The following is a 16,953-nucleotide window of genomic DNA, read 5'->3' as shown; positions in this document are numbered from 1 at the left end:
ATGACTTTCTGTGTCGTTTCTGGAATGCTTAGGATTCATATTGCACTACTGGAAATAGTTTATTTTGATGCATATGCTGTTTTTTTTTTGCAAATTTGCATTATAATACTTATTTTTGTTTTTCCTGCAGTATATAAAAATTGATGTATTTCAAAAATAAAACTATGAAGACACTTAAAATAAATTTCCTGTGGTGGGAAACTATTTTGTGCCACTTTTTTGTATTTACAGATAAACCTCTTAAATTTCTCTAACTAGAAATATATGTTAAAAACACAAAAACGATTTTAAATTTTTTTGTAACTTTTTTGCAATTTATGTAATTACTATACACTTAATGCATACATATCATTAAAATTTGGGCTATAATGGTTTTATTGATGTATATCAACTTGAAATGCTCCCAAAAATGGCACTACAACATGTAAAAATATAAGCTCTGGCGAACTTGGTTCTATGGTAGGTCTTAAAGGGTTAATACTGTATTGTACACCAACTACTCGATGGCAGGTGAAACAAATACCTTGATGAACTTTTGCACCTATGTGCACTAATGTGCAATAACATGTTTTACTTTAGGAGCCTTTTCAAAACATTCAAGGTCATGTGACACAGAAGAGTTAAAAACGGTAAGAACAAAAGTACCTGACAAGTCAAAACAAATTTGCATGTAAAATAACTCTGAACAGAGGATTCATGTGACAGGTGAGGAGCGGAAACAATACAATATTTAACCGGAAGCCAACAGAACTGCTGAAGGACTAGTGTGACGTGACTAACGGAAGGACTTGAAGTAACTTATTACACTAACAGAAATTAGATTCCACTGAAAGTCAAGGTTTTCACTGTTTCACAATTATTTGTATGTTAATCAGCAGTAAATCACAATTCTGACCTTAACTTGGGTTAACATGCATTTAGTGATCATGAAGTTGGGGTTAAAATCTGACTAATACTCTGTGACGGAGCAGTGACTCGTAGAGGGGCAGATAGTTTCTGAATGCCTACAAGCATGAACACGTGGATGTTATAAACCAGAATGTATTTTTTTTTTTTAGACCCGTTAAAGAAAACAAGTGTCAACAGAAAATTTCAATTATTTTTATTAAATTGACATGTATTATTTCTGTACTTTATATGACAGCTTATATTTATTTTACTATCTGGAGAGAGAAATAAAGCATCTGATACAGAAAACCGTTATGACATGAATAAGAAGCACATGTTAGACAGACTCATAGCTAAGCACATCTGAAATCCAATAGCTTGGTCTAAACATGAGCCTGATGCTAACCCCCCCCCTCAAAAAAACAAAAAAAAGAAAACAAAAAAAAAAAAAAACACCCAAAAAGCTGGGAAAAAAACAAAAAACAAAACAAAACCAAAAAACACCTAACCAGTATCAATACTTTCACTTTACGTATTACAGACATTAGCTCTTATGTCAGAATTTAAGAGTTAGTTCACCCAAGTTTAAAACAACCTTCCTACTCAGCTCTCACCTGTGGTGTCCTGTTTTGCTTCTTTTTGGTTCAGATATTCTCGATACAATTTTATGTTCAGGAAAAAATGTGATATTGTTTTGGAGAATGTGTAAGACAGCAAGGTGAAGAAAAAAAAAATTCAAGTTTAGCCTAAATTTTACTGCTATATAAGACTAATCCTGAAATCATGGTGTTTTTCCCAAAAACACTTCAGGGGAAATTCATATTATCATTTTACTTATTACAAGGAACAAAAACAGTGATGATTCTTGAGACTGAAGGGAACTTCCCAGAGAACAATCACGTTGGTGTGAAACATTTGACAGAAATTCTTTAATGTCAATGTGCAAAGTTAGTAAGATGCTGGAATTTACCTAGCAAGCACAAAAACTAAGAGCAATCAGGTTAGACACCACTTGCGAAATCAGGGTGAACTGACCCTTTGACAGAAGCCCCGGTGACACTGGCGGCCCATCCCACGACTACTTACCATGTTTGTAATTTTCAAACTCAGACAGGACAAGAGAGACAAACTCAGTGCACATTTCAATGTCACTTCAGGCATAGCTCTTCTGACATCACACTAATGAGCCACAACCTTGAAACCACTCACAGATGAAGTGACACTAATCATCTTAAAATCTGCTGCTGGGAGACGTGTAGTCCAAGTGTTCATGTGCTGTGGCTGATTGGTGTGAAATTTAATAATACAAGGCCTAACATCCACATGTAGAGGATGGAGCCACACTAGAACATCATCAGGTACTTACTGAGTTTTAACTGACCTGTCATGCCAGCTGATTGGGTTTTAAGGCTGAAAAGCTGATATGGATGGGCTACAGACAAAAACAAATACAAAGCAGTAAGTGATATGGGCAGAGGAAACACTGTGCCACATCAAATACCTACAAGCACTTCTTTTTAAAAAACCTGCTATTTTTTGTTTTTAATCCATATATGCACTACACTCAGATTTGCACACCTGTGGTGTCTGTTCTTTCACGGATTGCTTTATAGACAGCAATCTGTAACAGGATAACCCCAGATGTCCGACAACTATGATACGTCTAGGATTTAAAACAAAACCACGCAGCAACACAGGCCAGCACTGTGGTAAAGACCAGCCAAACAAAGTGCTTTGGAAAATAATAATAGGCATTGATTTACTGTCATTTTAGAAATATAATGTTAAGGGGTTAGCAGTGGTCACAAGAAGACCCTCAGGTGTCTGTTCTTGCATTTTATTTTTCCTATAGAAATGACAGTGCTAGTTACTCTTTAAATTAAAAAAAAACTGCAGGGAGAAAGAGACTGCAGAAATAAGCACTACGCTGCAGACAGTGATTAACACTATAATGAAGTCTAAAGTAAATAGCAAAGACCTCACCTTAAAAAACAAATATGTTAAACTCAGCTGCTGCTGTTGGCTTTGTTTTGCTTTCCCTCTTCAATGCATAATAGAGAGATGACCACGACAGACACCAACATTATTAAAGCAGTCAACCGTGTGTGTGTGTGTGTAGGAGTTAATGGGTCAGAAATGAAACTTAGCTTTTCCTTCATTGCAGACTGGGTGTACTGCAACTGTATTGCTTAATTTGCAGTTAATTCCATCATATCACAGGTACCATGCAGTATTTTGGAACATAAAGTTAGCCAACATCTCAGTTTTTGGCTGGAAGTACACAAACTCAAAGCATGTAAAATCTTTATTAGGCTACTGAATTTATGTAAAGAATTTTTTTTTAAATTTATTTTTCATAATCAGTCTATTATTAAGGCAATGATTGATGCACTCAACAAAAAACAGATGATGGCAAACTTGGTCTTTGTCTACCTGATAAGATTCTGCCATTAAACAAATCCCTAAGCTGTGCAGAAAAACAAAAGACATCAGTACAAACCTTCATGACTCACCTCCACGCACGTCAGGACAAACCAGCATTGGATTTCAAGATGGATTTTATTACAACAGATTGATAAAACATTACAAAGGATGTATACAAGTAGACTTAGGACCAGGAAATATTTAAATCAAACCTGAAAAAAAGAATAAAACTAGAGCCTGATGAGTCATGGAGTTTATAGACTACGTAACTGGAACCAGTTTCTGAGACCCTCACCAACCAAGGTTGGGGACGAATGTCCAACAGCATCTAAGCATGCTGTGAGGGCCTCAATCATTCCACCAAAAGAAATAAACAAAAATATGATTAAATGTTTACAAGAGAAACTTGCCTTTGTAAGGAGTTGGTACGTTCATGAAACTCCAGCAGCTTCAAAAGAAATATGAATCATTTAAACACACTTCACTTCTATGAACCTGAGTGAAACCTAAGGGGAAAAATATATCCTCACATGTAATTAGTTAACAACGTTATAGTTGTTAAAAACTTATGTGGTGTTTGGCTCTTTTCAAATAAAGATGTTACATTAAATGTCCATGTGTTCTAACAAATATTTGTCTTCACCACCGTTGGTCTTTATGCTCTTTGCTTGCAGCTAGGTTTGAAAAAGCACAAGGGTGATAGAAAGGTGTTAACCTCAAACCTAATGTGCAGGTTGCTTTGCTGCTTCAGTAGCGTCCAGCCGGAGACATGACGGGAGGCCTCATACCCATGGGAGGGCCTCCCTGGTAAGGGGGCACCATGGGAGGCCCCTGCCCATATGGAGGCATCCCTCCAGGCATGTAGCCTGGCATGCCCTGAGGAGGGGCACCATACTGACCTACAGAGAGAAGAGCACGGAGTGTTTTAATGCTACTGTTCAAAAGGACATCTGATCTCACCTGCTGTGCACCATACACCTTCCTGTCCAAATCTACAAAATTCAATTAATTATATTTTTCAAACAGCCAAATATACTTGGTTTTTTCCTGTTGCGGTTTCTTTTTTTAAATTAAACACCTACTTGACAGACACTGCTGAGAAAAAGCTAAGCTTTCAATGAAATGTGAACTAAAATGATCCACAGACAGGTAATGAGCACAAGCTGGTAGAACAGTGAGTTACACAAAAAATGAGTTTGCTAGAACAGAAACAATTCTGTACACTGCCAAAAAAAAAAAAAAAAAAAAAGGATTTTCTTACCATGTATGGGATGCCTCATGCCTGGCTGCTGTGGTGGCAAGCCTTGCTGTGGGGGCATTATACCACCCACAGCTGCCACTGGGGGAGCAGCCACATGGGCCTGACCAGGTCTTGGTGCAAGACGCTGGTAACGAGGAAGTTGGGCCTTCATCTCTTCCTGTTGGCAGGGACAATGCACAGAACAAACATTCAGACTAAAGAAACTTTGTTATGCCCCTTTACAGTACAAAAAAATGATGAGGAACTTGTACCAATGTTGACGTGCCCTGATTTCAGACTGAGGATGTTCAAGTTCAGAATCATCCTTTAACATAACCACAAAAGAAGAACTACTAAGTAGTATTAAGGATGTGCAACCAAAGTGTTTAGCTTCAAACATATTCTGAATATATAGCTGAATTATGATCAAGATATACAGAATCAAGCTGGTGGTCAAATACTGCACCAGTCTATTATTGTCTATTGCCCAATGTGCTATTATAAATATGTATCAGTCATTACTTACTGTGAAAAGGGCAAAATAGAAAGCTCAAGCAACTTACCAGTGAGATATCCTCATCAGGGTGGATCAACTTACTAGTTGCACTCGTGGTGGTGAGGGTAGCAGGCTTACTGGTCACTGTGGCTGGGGGTTTGGCCACAGTGCTGCTAGAGGGATTAGAAGAAGTGGAAGAAGAAGAGACAGAGGGCTGGGTGTAGGCAGGGAATGTTGCTTTGGGTGGGTCAGTGGAGGCAGCTGTGCTGAGGGAACTTGAAGCTCCTGCGACTCCTGGAACAGTCTGCTGGGCCTGTGCAAAGACACCATACATATAACTGATTTTTTTTAAATTAATAATAAGATACTAGCTTAATGTTGCAATATGCAAAAAAGGAATGAAAATAACCCCAAAATAAATTCATTTTAAAAATTACAGTGAAAAGATGACATCTCAGTAACAACATTAAAAAAAAATGGAAAAGTTAACTAATCATTTGATTTAAGCTTTACATTTTAAAGCACTGTAATGTACAAGTGTATTATGATTTGGTTACTCTGAAGCTTAAATACACAAATTACACATGATTTTAATAATCCCAATTAATTTGTTTCCATTTTATTTTAATTGGAACAAAGCTGTTGCACTATTTTGTCTCAACCACAGTGCAATTTTTACATTAGATGGAGAAGAACTAGAAGTATCTATAGCACTTCAGATGGGAAGAACTCGGGTTAAGGGAGAAAAATAAAAATCTTGCAAAATCTGTTGGGTACTAATTGCATCATGCTCCTGAGGTTGAGAGAGAGTGGAAGATTCTAAATAAAGTTCATCTCATCTTAGGCCTATTTTAACTAAAGCGCATGCACACTAATGAAGCTCACAAACAAAACATGTCAGTTCTTGTCAGAGATGCCCATCCTGTGACACCAACATCATGGCCAGCATGGCTATTTTGGTGCACAAGTAGACTTATGAAGCAAATATGGTTAGTATCCAGCCATGTTTAAGTTTGCAAATTCAGAATTTACAGGCAGTGTTAATAAATATTCAACATGCAGCTGCCACAGAGCACAGAATCCTGTCTGTGAGCATACTTGTAGCATATTAGGAAAGGGAGGCTGGGGAGACGCAGACTGAGGGTCTGCAGATGGAGAGGAGACAGCTGCTGTGCTGCTGTGAACACCAGAGCCCATCTGCAGCATGGTGGAAAGGAAACCACAGCGTTTGCATGTAACATGTCTACAATGTTTTTTAATCTGAATTTTACCCTTTACAACATACCCTAAACAAGGTTAGAAAGCAAAGGGACACATCAGAAACAAGAACAAATGGGAAATAAAATATGAGGGGTTTTTTTCCTCTGGTATACAAGACTAATTTTAACCAGCTTATCTGAGTGGGGTTTCTTTTATGTTCTACTTCTGACAATTTGTTTATCAATCAACCAGAAATGTAGCAAATATGAGCAAGTGACACAGACTCCAAGCCTAAATTTTGAGCCTGGAAAAATCCTGTTATGTATACAACGACATCATAAAACACCCTGTTGACGGTTTAATTCCAGATAAAGTAAACTACATTAACAACATGAGACCTAAGAAAACAATAACATCTCTTTGAGGCAAATGTCTAAAGAAGTCACTGCATGTGTGTTAGTGGGGTTACAATGCCCACCTGTGCTGCACTGGGGAAGAGAGGTTTGGTGACAGCTGGCTGGGCCGCAGGTGCGGCTGGTCGAGTGACTGCAGGGGCTGGGGCCATGTGAGGAATTCCTGGCCTTGGGGGTATGTGGGGTGGGACTGCTGTAGGATGAACCGGAACCAGGATCAGAAGTGTTTACATGATCACATTTGTCAAATTTAGTTCTTTGTGTAATATAAGTTCAACGGTTGTTTCTGAAATGCAAGCACAACTCACCCGGGGGTATCCCTGGCATCATTGGGGGCATCATCCCTCCCATTGGCATCATACTGCAAAAAGCAGAGACCCACAGAAAATTGGACACACTGATCTGACAGTGAACTACAGTAAAACTGCATTTCAGTTAGCTCCATGATTGTATTATCCCTACAGACAAAACACTGGATAGTAAAGTTACTATTAAATCAAAAGTTAGTAAATGAATTACCCTGGTGGCATTCCAGGCATTGCAGGAGGCATGCCATGCATCATGTGAGGAACACCGGGCATCATAGGAGGCATTCCTGTAACAACGGGTTAGAGAAGATTTATTTAGCAATAACTCATCATGCCACACAAACAATCAAACAAGTAGGCAAATAAACACAGCAAAAGGATACACATACATAAACTACATTTTCACAGGCTCCATTTAGTTTCTTGAATGATTTCAGTCGTATATTTAGATATTTGTGGCAAAAAACTGAAGGAGTGTGTTAAAAGCATACATGACAGATCATCTATAGGGTTAAAATAGATACAACCGCTGAACAAAAATTATTTGTTGGTGCTCTCTGGTGGACAAACTGCATTAATACTGTCAACTTTTTAAGAAGGTAGCTAAAAACTTACAAAAATACTAAGATATATACTGAGGTGGATTTGTTGGTTAATTACGGGTCATGCGTGCCCAACAATTACACCAATTATCTGAGATTGTTGATGAATTTAGAGACACATCCAGCAGGAATGTGTTATGTAACGTGCTACAGAAATCAAATTCCCATGTCTCCTTAAATGCAGCTGTGATTCAGCAGTAAAATCCATCTAGCAAAAACATTTAAAAATATTGTGAATTTGTGGATGCAAGATTTCCTAGCATTAGAATTACAATTCAATTGGAAAGAAAAAGAATACTTTTAAACTGAAATAAACCTGGAATGAACTTGAACTTCTATCGACTGGCAAAAGGAAATGAAAAGGATGTGAAGGATGGCGACATGAGAAACTACTGCAAAACAATTCAACACAATAACGGTTTTAGTTAAAAAGCAGAACTGCAACTGGAATTAAAAGTTGATCAGCTGCGAAGCCAGTTTCATATGTGTAGTTGATGCATAGATTTTTAAGTTTGTAAAAAAAAAATAAATAAATAAAAAACCCTGCCTTGATATCCTGCAGGAGGAATCACTGGTGCTCCAGCCACAGGAGGGATCCCAGGTTGTGCCATTGGGGCAGCATAACCTGCCTGGGCCTGGACCACAGTGACCTGCTGAGCTGACGGTCCAGCTTCATCATCATCAGACTCATCAGAGTCATCCTGATTGTTTGACTTCTTCTTTTGACTCTCTGAAAACAGAAAATGTTGACACCTAAGCAAAATCTTATGTAACCCATACCATAACACTATATTAGATTACTAAGACTCGTGCATCATATTACAAACTAGGGCTGGGCCATATTATACCGTTCACGGTAATACCGGTATAATGTTAGGCAACGATAGGAAAATGAAATATCGCGATAGAATGGGAGTAAAACGCGCATGCGCAGTGCCTTTGTTTTCATACGCACATGCCGATTGTTGAGTGAAACAGATGAACCAGAATTGGTTTGTAAAAATGGTGCAACTTCCGTGATGTGGAACTGGTTTGGTGTTTGTCCGTCAGATACACGACAAAGCACATTTTTTTGCAGAACATGCAAGCGGCCGTTGTTATTGTCGTATTTGTCGGACTAAGATGCTCTTAAATCTGGGAGTAATCTGGGTCCTAAACTCCGTATTCTTCAGGTCAAACAACACTGCAGCATCACTTAGAGTTAAAAACTGTCTAAATTCTTTCATCTTTAATAAAACGATCAGCATTGCTGCTTTACCAGGTGTAACTATAAAGTGCCTCTCAACTTTAACTTCCAGGCATCCATGAAAACAAAAGTTATTACATTTAATGGAGTTAGAAGTTAGCAGGAAGCTAGCGGAAGTTAGCTCGCTAGTTTCGCTAGTTACCTAAGCATGATATTGCATGTTCTGACTGAGAGATTTCTGAAAAAAATCAAACGTACAGCTCTGCTATCACTTCCAACATAAATGAAGACAGGAAACTAAACAGCAGTGACGTTTGTAGGGTTACTGAAGTTGGGCTAGCTGGTATATAATGATGTGCTACGTGATCGCTAGCGACACAGCTATGTTAGCATAACATAAACAGTGAAGCTGGAGGACGAACACTAACACTTTTCCACTTATAAAAGTTAACGTGAAGGTTCTTCATGGTTAGAGACAAATGCAATCGCATGGCAGGATGCTGTAAACGGACCAAACTTCAGTCAGGAGAACAACTGAGATAATCCATCCACAATACGAGGTTAGTCATTAATATACTGCAACAACATGGGAATAGAGCGGCTGCCAGAGAATTCAACATTAATGAATCAATGGTACAGAAGTGGAGGAAGCAAGAAGAATGAGTTTAATAAAGTTTGATTTATCTGACTGCTTTGTTTCGCTTAATGTGCCTTATAATCCCGTGCACCTTATGGTCCGAAAAATGCGTACTGCACACTGCAGTTTAATGTTGCAAAGCACCTCTTTTTAACTTCAGTGGATATTATACATGGTTATGCTCAGAATATGTCAGCCCATTTCTACTGGAAATGCCTTTTGGTTAAACTTTCAGCAAGGAATTTGCATTTGCACTGTTACATTTTTATAAAGCTTTAATGTACATAAAAACCAGCTTCTTATTTAAGTGAAAATAAATGGAAGGTTGTCTTTTTGCGCTAGTAATGTTGTGGAGTTGTATTTTGTCTCGCATCAATTATATCGTCGGTTATATCGTTATCGCAAATTTTCAAATATATATCGTGATAAATATTTTTGGCCATATCGCCCTGCTCTATTACAAACCCTATAATATAAACCAGGTTTTAGTCAACACAAGCACAGCCCTTGCATAGGTGAACAAACCTTGTGATTTCTGTTCTAACGTTCGCCTTCGTTCCTGCATGTCTTTATCTGGAATTCCCTCCATGCCATAGATTTCCAGCTCGATGTCTGTTCTTCCTGGAATTGCATTTGGTACGCTGTCAATCGTCTCTTTGTGCACCTGAAAAATATGCAAAGTGAGTCACCACAAACTCGAATAACTACTCGATTACCTGTAACTAATGTGTGTGTGTGTTTTTTTAAACAAAGATGCTACAAATCTTAATAAGGTTATTAATAATTAAAAACCCATACCTGCATGCAATGAATAGCCAAGCCAGGGCCAGTGTACAACTTCTTGTGGCAAATGTGGCATTTAAAATGTTTTGCCTTTTGATGCTGAATGAGGATCTTTTCATCGTCGAAGTCTCGATTACAGTACCTGGAAACTGAAGTTAAGGACTGCCCAGTAACACTGTACAAGATCGAAATTCAGCGACCATACAAGCCGGCAAAATAACATAAGAACTGCTTAAAATAACCATCACTCAGCGACTAAGTAGCGCAAATCGTCTGGTTACACAAATCTAAAGACGGATCAGTCCTGAAGATTGAATCATAAACGAAGCTAAATGCTAACATAGCCGTTAATATCCAAGGTATTATTCGATTCCTGTAACCAGCACCACGAACCCAAACTCTACTAGAAATGAAATACAACCGATACCGAGTATTTTACAGCTTTAAAAATATCTCATTAAGTAAAAATCAACCAGCAAAACTCTTAAGTTCGTGAGTGCCAGTCGCTAATGCTAACGCAAGCTTTAGGGCGTCAAGAGGCTAGTTTGGGCCTTCCCTTTGTCGAGCTAACATGTAGCCCCTCGTCTTTCCACAGCGGCACTTTATCGTCGAAACAAAAAGGATACCAGCACCATGGCTTCATCTGCTTCTTCTTTTTTCGCCCCATTTTATGAAATACTGGAAAACCGGTATCAAAACTCTAAACACTTGTCTTATTATCTGTTTGAGAACAGCATGCTGTAATCCCGTGACAAGGCCGAAAATGGCGCTTCAATGGCGGAAGTTGTAACGAACGTATTCTCGCGCGAATACGAAATGAGCGTCACAGACACGCCCAGAGGTTCAAAACAGGAAGCACGGTAGACAGGATAGCCGACAGGTGAAGTAAATAACTGATTTCACTGCAATGCAATATTCTGGCGAACCTTTGGTGCTGAATAGCACTTGGAGACTTAAAATGAAGTGTGTCTCATTCCATCATTCCTTTATAGCAAAAACACTCCCCGATGGACAGACCTCCCAAAGCCAGCTCGCCATGTAACATGCAACTGTCTTGATCATGGCCAACACACTGATGTCTCACGAAAACGTTCATGACTCACGAAGTCTTAAAACAAGAATATTAGCAGATTGGGCTGATAGTCAATGATGTCTTATTTGGAACTTAACTTACAGGACGGTTTTTCTCTTTACATATTATTTATTCTAACAGATCCGTTTACTGAAATAACTGCTGACATTTTCTTGTATTGCTATAACCATTGTTAGAAGCGTTTATCCACCAACATATTTAAAAGCTTTATGGACACTAAAACATAGTTCATGATTGACTGGCAACTGTAACCCAATAAATGTGCAAAGATCTACTTTCACCAGAAAGATGAACTAAAGTTATCATCATGATAGGTATTACGTGTTTCATATATTTTTAACAAGATTAAAAACAAGAAGTAATGATATAGCTGCATGGGCACAGATTACAGCAGGGGGATTATATCATCAATAAATAGCTGCCACATTATCCATATTTTTCTTTTAACCAGTGTTGACTTTTTTCTTGTTGCGTGGAGTCTAGAGGTTTCCATCATATAAATGGAAAAAATATATACTAGGTGTAAAAACTACAGTTTTGTCGATAACAAAACTGGCTTTTGTGCGCCACTTTTGCATCTGAGGATGGTTTTTATTTAAAAAATGGTTTTACTATAATGTAATTTAATATACTTATATTAATATAAGTAGGGCTGCTCGATTATGGCAAAAATGATAATCACGATTATTTTCACTGAAATTGAGATCTCGATTATTTGACGATATTTATTTAACCCTTTAAGACCTACCATAGAACCAAGTCCGCCAGAGCTTATATATATTTTTTTTTACATGCTGTAGTGCCATTTTTGGGAGCATCTCAAGTTGCTATACATCAATACAACTGTTATAGCCCATATTTTAATAATATGTATGCATTAAGTGACCGAGGACAAGCTGATGACATAAGCTTGTCACTGGCTTGCCATCACCAGTGTGTGAATGTGTGTGTGAATGGGTGGATGACTGGATATGTAAAGCGCTTTGGGGTCCTTAGGGACTAGTAAAGCGCTATATAAATACAGGCCATTTACATAAGATGTAAGTACAACTCCTCCGGTTTCTTATGCAAAACAAATTATTGCGCTAGCTTACGCGGTTCTGGTTCTACAGGGATTTAAAAGGTTAACAATAACAATGTATTGAATAATGACTTTAAAAAAATAATATAAAATAGTGTGCAAATACTGATAACAGTGCAAATGTTTGCAATATAAAAAATAAATGAAAAATGTAAACATCTATGTTTAGTGAACTTTGCAGTGTTCCTCTGTGGTGCAGCTACTACACCGTAGCAACGTTTACACACTATGTCTACTTGACGTCTGACTCTGCGAACCCATAATGTTTCCACACCACTGAAGGTTTTTTTTTTTACCTCTCTTTTCAACCAACGGCAGTCACTCTCCTCTCCAAATAACTTCTGCTTAGCTTTCCGAGCTTCCCTTGGGTTCTCTTAATCCGGTTGTTCAGTCTGACGTCACTAGCCGTGTCTGGGTCTAAACTCCGCTGCAGGTCCATATATCAAACGATCACTATGGCATTACTGAGAGTTGAAAAACTGTCTAAAGTCTTTCATCTTTAATAAAATGATCAGCGTTCTGCTCAGGTGTAACAATTGAGTTTAACATCCAGGCATCCATGAAAACGGAATTTATGACATTTAAAGGAGTTAGAAGTTAGCAGGGAGTTAGCTCGCTAGCTTCTATCTAAATACAATATAGCATGTCCTGACTGCGGGGTTTTGGAAACAAATTAAAACGTACAGCTCTGTTATCACTTCCAGCATAAATGAAGACAGAAAACTAAACAGCAATGACGTTTGTAGGGTTACTGAAGTTGGGCTAGCTGGTATATAATGATGTGCTGCGTGACCGCTAGCGACACAGCTACGTTAGCATAATATAAACAAGCTAACTTTTTTTCCACTCGATAAAAGTTACCGTGAGTGTTCTCGGTGGTCAGGAACAAATGTAATCGCATGGCAGGATGCTGTAAAAGGACCAAACTTCAGCCAGGAGAACAACTGAGATAATCCATCCACAATACGAGGTTAGTCATTCATATACTGCTGCATGGGCTGGGCTGTAGTTACATCCTAAGGTTTTAAAAACTGAGCTTAAATAAATGATTAGCGGTAATAAAAGCCGAGGGAGGTCAACAGTGATCACTGACTGTTTTAGGAGCTTTTTGAGATCAAATAGAAGAAAATACATAACATTAAACATGTTAACAACACAAAAGCCATATTAAACGCAGACTACTTTAGACCCGGAAGTAGGATCCGTCGCGTCATCACTGAACAACCGGATTGTTGTGACGGGTGTTCGAAATGCAGAGAGGTGCGCTCGATTTGCCACACGGAGCAGCGCGAGAGTAAAGCACGAGGGAGGGGCTAATAATCGGCTCAGTCATTTTTAATGATCGTTGAAAGCCCAGATCGTAATCGTGATTAAAATTCGATTAATTGAGCAGCCCTAAATATAAGGTCTGTGGGACTATTTTGATGTAGTTCTAAAGTTTTGTCACAGGATGGTGGTGTTTTCTCCTGCATAACATGCAGTCACTCCAGTAAAACGTATACAGAACCAAAAAAAATGCTTTATCTTCAGGATTATGTTCACGTAGCCAGACAGCTAAATATCTATACCTTTTGCTATTAAGTTGTTGCAATGCCAGGTGTATTTACAGCTAGGTCCATATATATTTAGACACAATACAAATACAATTATTGTTATATAATGGACATGGGCATAATGTGTAGAACTTTCATTTGAGGGTATCCACATTCAAATTGGATGAAGGATTTAGGAGTTTCAGCTCCTTAACATGTGCCACTCTCTTTTTAAAGGGAACAAAAATAATTGGACTAATTAGCCCATGTATTTCATTGGCAGGTGTGTGCATTCCTTCATTATGCCATTAATGTGGTGCTTGCATTTGGAAGAGTTCGCTGTCAACAGACAATATGCAGTCAAAGGAGCACTCCATGCAGATGAAAAAAAGCCTTCCTTTAACCTCGAAAACAGAAAAAACCATCAGAGAAAGACAACAGTGGTGGATGATCAACAAAAGCCAACCAAGTGAACAACATTCAGAGGGTATCAATATCCAAGTCCACCATAAAGAGAAGACTACATGAAAGTAAATACAGAGGGTTCGCTGCCATCTGCAAGCCACTCCTAAGCCTCAAGAAGAGAAAGGTTAAATTTAAATTTGCTTAAAAATGAAAAAACAAACAAACAAACAAACAAACCCCAAAACAAAAACAAAATCCATAAAAAAACAACATAGTCCTGAAAAAAACATTTTTTGGCAGATGAATCCAAAATCAACCTCTACCAGAATGATGGCAAAAAATGGAAGAGCTCATGATCCAAAGCATACCACATCATCTGTAAAACACGGTGGAGGCACTGTTGTGGCTTGGGCATGCATGGCTGCCAGTGGCACTCTGACACTAGTTTTTATTGATCATGTGACACAGGACAAAAACAGACGAATGAATTCTGAGATGTTCAGAGACATGTACAAAGAAATGCTCAAATCCAGCTAAATGCAGTCAAATTGATTGGGCGTCATAATACAGATGGACAATGACCCAAAACATATAGCCAAAACAACCCAGGAGTTTATTAAAGCAAAGAAGTGGAATATTCTTCAAATGCATTTCACTTGATCAAGACTAAACTTCAGACAGAAAGGCTCACAAACAAGCTGCTGCAGTAAAGGCCTGACAGTGTTAAAAAGGAGAAAACACAGCATGTGGTGATGTCCATGAGTTCAAGATGTCAGGCTGTCATTGGCAGCAATCTTTTGTTCAACCCACTGAATTAAAGCTGAAAATCTGCACTTTAACTACATCTGAGTGGTTTCATTTAAAATTCTTTGTGGTAATGTGCAGAACCAAAATTATAAAATAAACATTTGTCTCTGTCCAAATATATATGGACCTAACTGCAGTTACTAAGTAAAAGGGAAAATGGGGTTTAGGAAGAGAGACCTACTTTTCTGTCTTTCTGCTTTCCTCCTTCTTTTCTTTTATATCTCTCCTTATTTTTTGTTCTGTTTTTCTGTTTCTTTTTCTCTTTTTGCATTCCTGTTATGTTGCTCTTTCTTCAACTTTTTTCACTTTATGTTCATGCTTTCCTAATCTCTTCTGTTTATCTACTACTTCCATTTCTAGCCTTCTCCCTTTTCATCTCGGCTTTGCCTTCGTCAGTTTTTAAGGTAAGCTCCTAAAAAGACACACAAAGCATTTTATTTTCATTTTGAAAAGAAAAAATCTTACAATCCATCATATTATCATGTAACTCAAACGATGAGGTAAAATGGCATTAGCTCAGCGTTTTACATGGCTCGTGAGCCTGATGAGCCTGATCTCCTCCTCCAGCTTTCTCACCATGTTGACAAACTCCTCACCATGGAAAGCTACTTCTCTTTATTGTCTCTTCTCTGTTTCTGAAGCCTTTTCTCTTTCTTTCTTTCTTTCTTTCTTTCTTTCTTTCTTTCTTTCTTTCTTTCTTTCTTTCTTTCTTTCTTTCTTTCTTTCTTTCTTGCTGCCAGCTCACATCTGAGACAGTCCTCCAAAGCTTTGAAATTTTTCTGGCATTCAGTTTTGCTCTGGTGGTGTTTCGACTTAATTGTTTTCAGCTTGGCCAAATGTTTTTCTACCAGTGCCATCATTTCAAGTTTGAAAATTCAGCTGTCTTGGATGAAGTTTTTCCACAGTGTTCCTACAGAGTTTTAAACTCAATGGTCACCCCCCCCCCCCCCCCCCCCGCACCCCCCTGCCAGCTTTGCTGTTGTGTTTAGTGACAGCTTCACCTCATTGCCTTGTTTGCACTCTGTCGCTTGGTGTTTTTTGACCTTCTCACTCTCACTCGGCTGGATGCTCAGATTTTCTTTTAAGATCCAACCTTACTTCTCCTTTTCTTTCAGTTTTCTGTCAGTCTCCTCGCACATAGTGTCAAACTGTTTTTCACTGCTTTTACAAAGCTTTCCAAGTCCTGTCTGGCCATTAAAAGTGTCGACACTTTCTTGAGCTCCTTTCCAGCAAATACCTCTCCACACAGCAGCATTTTTTTCTCCTGTCAGCTCCTTGGATTTTTGTTGTTGTTGTTGTTGCTTGTCTTTTTAAGTCCAAAAGGGGTTTGTAGCAAGATGTGCTGCATTTTGCTGGGGTATGTGCATGTAGGTATGCGATTTCCTTAGCCTAAAAAGTTCAAAAATGAAGTAAAAATACATGTTCACAGTTAAATGCAATAAAACTATTTACATTTTGATGAGACCTAACAAGAATCTGTGAACTATGAATGAATATGAACTTTTAGCCAGCTAAACATTCATCACTTATCTTATAAATAATTTATAAAAGTTAATTATCACAAGAGTTTACTTACATGCGCAAAAGACACAGAGGATTTAATGTCAGAGAAATTTTCCATCATTCACAGATTTTTCCACTTTCAGTCCAGTCGCCAACAGTGTCTTCAGCCCTTCAGATTCAAAATGTAATGCCATGTCATGTATTTGATATCTCTCTGAATTTCCAACTTAGTTATAACTAAAAATATATTTTGCATTCAATTTGAACCCATATTGTGGACGCGGCGGATTTTTGTCCCAGATGTAATAAATTCCCTCCAAGGCATCCTGATAGATCACATTTACAAGAAATTGAC

At 38.2% G+C, this 16,953-nt stretch overlaps 1 protein-coding gene across 2 annotated transcripts; it reads right to left on the bottom strand.

Moving 5' to 3' along the window:
- Nucleotides 1-3,428: 3,428 nt before the first annotated feature.
- Nucleotides 3,429-10,981, bottom strand: znf207b (zinc finger protein 207, b). Of its 2 annotated transcripts, none has more exons than XM_085410180.1 (10): nucleotides 10,804-10,981; nucleotides 10,193-10,319; nucleotides 9,920-10,058; nucleotides 8,119-8,301; nucleotides 7,181-7,256; nucleotides 6,970-7,022; nucleotides 6,727-6,851; nucleotides 5,116-5,361; nucleotides 4,574-4,730; nucleotides 3,429-4,211 (listed from the first exon to the last, which is right to left on the bottom strand). In XM_085410180.1, exons 1-10 carry the CDS (start codon nucleotides 10,842-10,844, stop codon nucleotides 4,060-4,062), a joined length of 1,299 nt encoding a protein of 432 aa, XP_085266306.1. In that variant the 5' UTR covers nucleotides 10,845-10,981; the 3' UTR covers nucleotides 3,429-4,059. The 2 variants fall into 2 exon arrangements, with proteins under 2 accessions (XP_085266306.1, XP_085266304.1); XM_085410178.1 differs by having other exon boundaries at nucleotides 6,727-6,854; nucleotides 10,804-10,979.
- Nucleotides 10,982-16,953: the final 5,972 nt, after the last annotated feature.

Source organism: Rhamphochromis longiceps, linkage group LG6, assembly GCF_057381845.1.
Source record: "Rhamphochromis longiceps isolate RC_006_pf linkage group LG6, R_longiceps_female_GT1.1, whole genome shotgun sequence".
Taxonomy (NCBI): Eukaryota; Metazoa; Chordata; class Actinopteri; order Cichliformes; family Cichlidae; genus Rhamphochromis; species Rhamphochromis longiceps.
The sequence above is the reverse complement of the archived record's forward strand: the minus strand, read 5'-3'. Positions and strand labels throughout refer to the sequence as shown.

Coding starts and splice junctions, on each gene's coding strand:
- znf207b (XM_085410178.1), bottom strand. CDS start 10,844: ATGGGGCGAAAAAAGAAGAAGCAGATGAAGCCATGGTGCTG. Junction 7,023..7,180: donor ATGCCTGGAATGCCACCAGG/GTAATTCATTTA, acceptor TGCTTTTTGCAG/TATGATGCCAATGGGAGGGA. Junction 6,855..6,969: donor GATGCCAGGGATACCCCCGG/GTGAGTTGTGCT, acceptor TTCATCCTACAG/CAGTCCCACCCCACATACCC.